This window comes from Podarcis bocagei (genome assembly GCF_964188305.1).
Source record: "Podarcis bocagei genome assembly, chromosome: Z".
Lineage (NCBI taxonomy): Eukaryota > Metazoa > Chordata > Lepidosauria > Squamata > Lacertidae > Podarcis > Podarcis bocagei.
Window position 1 is genome coordinate 42,661,195 of NC_138140.1, and position 7,140 is coordinate 42,668,334.

Below are 7,140 nucleotides of genomic sequence, written 5' to 3' on the forward strand. Positions count from 1 at the left end.
GCTGCCTGAAGCTTCCAGAGCCGCTCCGCACCTTGATTGCACAGAACGCACCTTGTTTTTAGAGGGGCAGAACAAGAAAAAAATTCTCCCCCTCTCTGCGCAGCGCCCCTTCAGTGAAGCAGGAGGAGAAATGGAAGGGGCTCCGTTTCTCCTGCCGCTTCGCTGAAGCGGCGCTGTGCAGAGAGGGAGAGAATTTTTTTTTCTTGTTCTCCCCCTCTAAAACAAGGTTTGTCCTATGGTCGGGTGCATCCTATAGAGCGAAAAATACGGTAATCATTAAAATAAATAGGAATTGTGGGTCAAAACTGTACTTTAAATCTGTGGGTTTTGTTATACTCTTATTTTAAAAGACACAATTTCCATGCAATTTGTATGCATATTTTTCTCTGCTGTGGTGGTCTTGATAACCCTGTGCTCTATCTGATGAACAAATGAACTGAAAGTTTGCACACTTTTCTGTTTTATGACATGTCAGTGTAGTGTGTACACACACTAGGAAGCAGCAACCAATTGCAGTTTCCCAACAGATGCAGTTCACACAATACTTTTGTGTGTGTGTGTGTGTGTGTGTGTGTGTGTGTGTGTGTGTGTGTGTGTGTGTTTTAATATAGAAGTGGACAGTGGAGAAAACTAATGCCCCTTTGAAACAGGCAAAAGCACTGTAAAGTCCTCACCGTGCAAGTTCCATAATCCATTTCCTTAGCTCATGTCCACATGGAAACCTTAAGAAACAATATGCAATTCTCAATTTGGAAATCATGTGAGCAAGAGAAGGGGGTTATAATTGCATCCAAAATGAGTAGAAAGTGAATATGTTATGGGTCAGTGACTCAGCAAAGCTCATGCTTTCATCATTTTGAAGATTCTTCAAGTCTCTGAGAATTCATTCTTGCTTCCAAGGAGCAGGAGAGAGTGAGAGAGAGACAGAACTAGCAGCTACTTCTCTTGCAGACATGGCTTATTGGAACCCCTTCCTTCTCTTCAGCTTGATGGCCCCTTGGATCACGCTCTGTCCATCTCATGCCTTTCCAACTGGTGCTCCTGCATCAGCCTGTGAGAATATGTTACCTATTCACACAGGGACCCAGCCTCAACAGACTCCAGCACCCTATGAATTCCTAGTTAGTACACCCTATTTCCTAAACGGGCAGCCTGTTAATGGTAAGTTTCTAAACTGGATTTTAAAAACTTTGGTTGATGATAGATAGATGTCTGTAATAATACCTTTGTTTTATTCAATAATTTATTAAAAATGAGGGGAGAAGAAATCTATATATTCTCATTAATTAACTCACAAAATTATTATTTTTTAAACACAAAAGAAAAATGTTATATAATGTAATTACTAACCCGAGCTAACATATTTATCAAGCTTTTCCTCCTAAGATATAGGTAGGCACAAATGCAAAACCCTTTGCAACCTTCTCTGTACTTCATCATAATGGTGGTATGCAACTAAGTTTTACTCAGAGTAAACCTACTGAAATTAACCAAAGTGACTAAGTTTTGTCCGTTAAGTTCCATAGGTGTAATTGGAGTAAAACTTAATTGAATACCAGATAGAGTTACAGTTTGCACTTAGTCTCTTTCCAGAAAAGGCTTTTGATAATGTTGCTGCATATGTCTCTAGTTTGTTGTGGGTATATGGGTACCCTCATCTACCCACCCTGCCCTGTTTGTGGGTGCCCTGACCTCCTCTAGATTCCTCAGTGCTGGAGTTTAATCAGTTATTTGAGAATTAAGATGGGCTCATAGACAGTTTCATTTAACAGTGGGACAATACAGCCTAACTTTGTTTTTCTGGACCAGGGTATCACTTTGGGTATAAGTCATTAAGAACAACAAAGGCTGGTGATGGCCAGGCATCAACCCTTCAATTGGGTGATGCCTGTGAAAGACAGGGAATGGGGGCTCTCTTCCAAATGTGTGTGTCAGTGGGCAGAGAAGGAAAAGGTTAGGGTTTCAGCAGGGATGGTGTAGGCCAGTGGTTTTCAACCAGCCTGCCATGGCACTTAAGGATAATCAGAGGTGCCGCTTACAAGCTCCCCAGGCTATGGTGCCTCTAGGGCTGGCCAGCGGCTGCTTCCCAGGCCTCGGTGGGGCAGTGTGAGGAGGCACCTCTCTTGGGGGTGGGGGAGCAGCTTAGAGACCATTGGCGGCAGCTGCAGCTCTCCAAGACTCCCAAGGAGAGGAGAGGAGGCTGAGGGAACCCTCCACAAGGGAGGGTGTTTCAAAAGGGGTGAGGAGCTGCCAGCTCTGCAGGCAAGGGGTGACATAACTGGGCTTCTGAGCCCCACGGGGGGGGGGGGCGAAGAAAGAATGTAGTTGGTTAAGAACAGCCAGAGAATATATAAGGAATGGGGAATCTTTGGTCCTCCAGATGCTGCTGAACTAAAATTGCAATCAGTCTCAGCAAGCATAGCCAATGGCTTTGAGCTGTAGTTCAGCCACATCTGGACCACCAAAGGCTCTCCAAACATAATATATAGCCTGTTCCTGGTCAGGTTATAAACACCATTATAGATCCAGCTGCAGAAAACAAGCGATTTAACCAAACCAGGCTTATTTGTTACTTGATGCCTGTCATCTTTCTCCAGTTCAGATCCTTGGTTCTGCATACAGAGGGTTATTGTTAGAAGCTCGTGCATTTGGTTCCACAGCTGCACTAGGTTTTTGGCAAACTCCTCCCAATAATACTAAACTATTACAGGTAAGAGACAAACGGTCATTCTTTAGTGTCTGCTGTAGCAAAATCATTGCCAGAAACAGTCCCCATTCCCACCCCGAACCAGAGAAGGGTCACAGATTGAACGATACAACTCATAGTTGACCCAGCTAGTTATTCATTTTCCCTGCATTTACAGTTTGATGAGCCAGTGGTTAAGGAGTGTGTGGCCCTCCAGATGTTGCTGGACTCCAATCAGCTCCAGACAGCATAGCCAGTAGTCAGAGATGATGATAGGATTTGTAGCCCAAATTCTGGACAACTTAAATATCCCCATCTCTGGGATGTGGGGATGAGGTTAGTTTAGACTTCCTCACTCTGGTGTCTTCCAGATGTTTTGGGCTACACTTCCCATCAGCTGCATTAGAGAATTTGGCCACATCCTAGATCAGGGGTGGCTAATCTGCGGTCCTCTGAATGCTGTTGAAGCTCTAGCTCCCATCATCCTTGATCATTAGACATGCTGGCTTGGGCTAGTGGGAGCTGGGGTCTGACAATGTCTGGATGGCCGCAGATTAATCATCCCTGTCCTAAACAGCCTGTCTGTGAAGAAATGGCAACATGTTCAGGAGAGCAAGTCAGAAAGGAAGGCTCACATGTATTTTATTAAAATAAGTGGGAAGTTCAACACTTCTGATATCTGGACAGCAGAAGTGACCAAAAATCCTAAAATGGCTGGTTCCAAATGTCCAAAACAGGTTTGGGGGAACTTTAGCCCTCCAGATAATGGGATAATGGGAGTTGTAGTTCAGCCACAGCTAGAGGGGGGATGGCCCCCCACTCTCGGTCTATAAAATGTGTCAGGAATCATAACCTTCAAGATAATGCCATCAATTTAACTCAGATTGTAAAATTCAACATTTGAATTTGAACGTGCCTGGTTAGCTTTTAAAGGCAAACGAATCTCTGTAAAGGATGAATACTAAGTGGGTGCTTAAAAAAAAATGTTGCAATATTAAAAATCAGAGCAGGAACCTGGGCAATGTGGGGAAATGAAATTTGTTTACTAATGGATGGTGAACTAAATAAATTTATTTCCCAGTATTTCTGGACTGGCTCTATAAAAAGTGTGATGGGGTCTTGGTTCTGCTTTAAAATAGATAAATTTGAGGAAGCTTATTTAAAGTGATGTTGTGTCTCCTTTTGCAGTGTTCTGGAAATCCACAAGGCGCAGTGACTCATTCTAATACCAATTTAAAAACAGGACAAGACAGTTACACATGGCTTCCACCCAACTCTGGCTGCCCTTCAGTAGTTATATTTGTGTGAGTTTCACATGTTCTCTAAAATACTGCCTTCCCTAAATCATAAGACAGTTGTGAGGAATCTTCAGATATTGCTGAAATACAACCCTTGTTCCTGGCCATCCCTGGCTTGCTTGCTAGAGCTGATGGGAATTGTAGTTCAAGGCAAAGGCTCCCCATTCCTGATCTAGATTTAAGCTCCTTCCCATGGCTTCAGAAGCCTCTTTTGATGGCTGCAAACATTACCAGGCAATTAATGGGAGATAATTTTCTCTGTCTGCATGCTATGATTTCATTCTGCAAGAAGGCAGAAGGCAAGTTTATTTTAAGAGTATGAGGGTCATTCATTAAAGATTTCCTCTGACCCACTTCCGGTTATCATAGGAGGATGAAATTGCACATGTACATCTCTCCCTAGGTAATGTGGTAATTTGTAGCTTTGAGCTCCTAACAGTTTATCTGTTACGGGTGCTAACGTGGAGTAACGTCTGATAATGGAACCACTTGAATGCAGGGCAGTCATCAGGTTCCTGTACTTGAAAGCGCACACACCACGGCAGACGTTCGATGAGATGAAAGGGACTTATGGGGAAGATGCCCCATCGTATGACGTAGTCAAGCACTGGCATCGTCAGTTCAAGTGTGGTCAGACTTTGGTGGAACAGCTCCAATTCCTAAGCGACCATAGTCCGTCATTGATGAAGCCACTTCATTGATGAAGTGGAGATCGCCATTCTGGAGGAACATCACATAACCATTTGCCAGCTAGCTGCAGATGTCAAGATCAGTGTGGGCTCTGTAGAAAAAAATCATCCATGACCATTTGTTCATGGGAAAGGTGTCCACACGGTGGGTTCCCCGGCTGCTGCCTTTCCAGAAGCAGAAACAAGTCACATGCTCATGGGCTTGTTTGGCCATGTCTCACAAAAACCATGATGGCTTCTTTGCCAGACTAATTATTAATTACTCAGGATGAAACATGGGTCCATCATTATGACCCAGAGACTAAATCCCAGTCCAAACAATGGAAACATTCCACCTCACCACCTCCAACCATCAGCAGGCAAGGTCATGCTCATGGTCTTTTGGGACCAGTGTGGAATAGTGATGATGGATTTCCTGGCAAAGGCTACCACAGTTACCGGGACATATTATGCTTCGCTGCTGCAGAAATTGTGGAAGGCCATCAAAACCAAGAGGCGTGGTATGCTGACCAGAAGCGTCTGCCTCCTGCAGGATAATGCCCCGGTTCACAACTCACATGTTGCTCAGATGGAAGCATGGTCCTGAGGCTATGAAATCCTTCCTCACCCCCCTTATTCTCCCGACCTTGCACCATCAGACTTCCACCTCTTTCCAACCATTAAGTTATTTTTGAAGGGCAAGCTTTTTCCAGATGATGAAATGCTGATTTCTGAGGTCAAGTCATGGCTTCTGACACAACCTGCTGACTTCTACTCACGAGGCTCCACAACTGCATAGAGTGATGAGGAAAGTGTTTTGACTCTTGCTGGCATCTATGTGGAGAAGGACTAATAACTGTGCCGAGTTTCATTTGTCTCAGGCTATGGGAAGTATATCAGGGGAAATCTTTAACCCTCGTATAATGAACTTTAGGAACTGCATCAAAGTAATTACAAACTGGAGGGGTTTTTAATAATAATAATAATAATAATAATAATAATAATAATAATAATAATAATAATAATGATAATAATAATATAATAATAATAATAATATGATGATGATGATGATTGCAGGAGTAGGCAGAGCCCAATCTCAATATGCATTGTAATTGTGATGTCCCTTTTCCTATTGTATCAGGGCTACAGTCGCCCAGTCTCATGACATCTACTGGACCAACGTCAAATCCAAAGTGATCTGGAGAAGTGAGTAACTTACCACTCTGTTATGTGAAATAAGTTCCCAGTCTTAAGGTAACTACGCATCTCCCCTGAAATTGAATAGGCCACAAGTACAGATGGCATTGGGTTAAATACCGTATTTTTTGCACCATAACACTCACTTTTTTCCTCCTAAAAAGTAAGGGGAAATGTCTGTGCGTGTTATGGAGGGAATACCTATGGGTGGCATGCCTACGGATTTTCCTCCTCTAAAAGCTACGGGCGTGTTATGGTCGGGTGCGTGTTATAGAGCGAAAAATACGGTATATCCCAATAACACAGCCTTCACCAACCTGCTGCCCTCCAGATGCTAGTAACTAGAAGCCCCATCAACGCCAGCCAGCATTGCTTGTGGGATGGCTTTAGACTTGTAGTCAAACATTTGAAGGGAACAAGACTGGGGAAGGGCAATAACGTATCAGCTGGTATAATGCTTTGCTTGGATACTTGATACCCCACCATGGGATCAGGAGAAATGTTCCTTGTTTTATTATGAGACAGAAGGGGTTACTGGTTTACATGAGACTGCCTTGTTTGATAGTCTCTGGCCCTAGTAAAATCATTAGCTACAATGGAAGTTGATGAGTGTACCTTTCATTTAAAAAAGACACCTTATTGTTGGGGCAGAAACTGAATGCTGAATAAAATTCAAAAGATGTCAGGATGTAGTTTTGCAAATTTCATGCTTTGTGCCCCATTGGAGCCAAAAGCAACTAACATTGACTGGAAAAGATGCACAATGTATTGATGTAATTTTTGGAGCATCACTGAAAAAATGCCCAATGGTCTGAATGATGTGCCTTGCCTGCTTCTTAATGCACACTAACACAATGAGGAGCATGGCCATGACATGCTGACCGATTGTTGATGGATGGGGAGGAAACAGAAAACCAGGTGAAAATGGGGGGAAATGAAATATAGTGGAAAGGGCCTGGTTAGGGGTCTGACAACCCAAACAGGCCCATTTCACATCACAACATTTTGTTGCAAGCTCCACTTGTATCTCAACTTAACCTGTATCTTCATGACTCTGATTTTCTTTCCACCATTGCAGATTCCAAAGCTACCTGTGGAGTGGAATCATTTACAAGGTCACTATCTGCTAATGCAGCAATCTTCTCTCTGCTCCCGATTTTACTGGGATACATTTAGAAACTAGCCTACAGCAATTTACTCGCATTCTTTAGTAATCTAAACACATTGTTTTGTGTGGGATATGCATTAAATAATAAAAAGCTCTGCTCACTGCAGTGAAGACTTTCCTAAA

At 43.1% G+C, this 7,140-nt stretch overlaps 1 protein-coding gene across 1 annotated transcript; it reads left to right on the top strand.

Annotated features, from left to right (window-relative positions):
- Positions 1-805: 805 nt before the first annotated feature.
- LOC308578582 (putative defense protein 3) lies at positions 806-7,140 on the top strand. Its single transcript, XM_081179088.1, has 5 exons — positions 806-1,161; positions 2,598-2,710; positions 3,875-3,990; positions 5,794-5,858; positions 6,928-7,140. Exons 1-5 carry the CDS (start codon positions 954-956, stop codon positions 7,023-7,025), a joined length of 600 nt encoding a protein of 199 aa, XP_081035214.1. The 5' UTR covers positions 806-953; the 3' UTR covers positions 7,026-7,140.

Bases quoted from the DNA above. Each gene is read 5' to 3' on its own strand.
- LOC308578582 (XM_081179088.1), top strand. From the start codon at position 954: ATGGCTTATTGGAACCCCTTCCTTCTCTTCAGCTTGATGGCCCCTTGG. The intron at 1,162-2,597 runs GTAAGTTTCTAA...ATCTTTCTCCAG, and splicing joins AAACGGGCAGCCTGTTAATG to TTCAGATCCTTGGTTCTGCA. The intron at 3,991-5,793 runs GTGAGTTTCACA...CTATTGTATCAG, and splicing joins CCTTCAGTAGTTATATTTGT to GGCTACAGTCGCCCAGTCTC.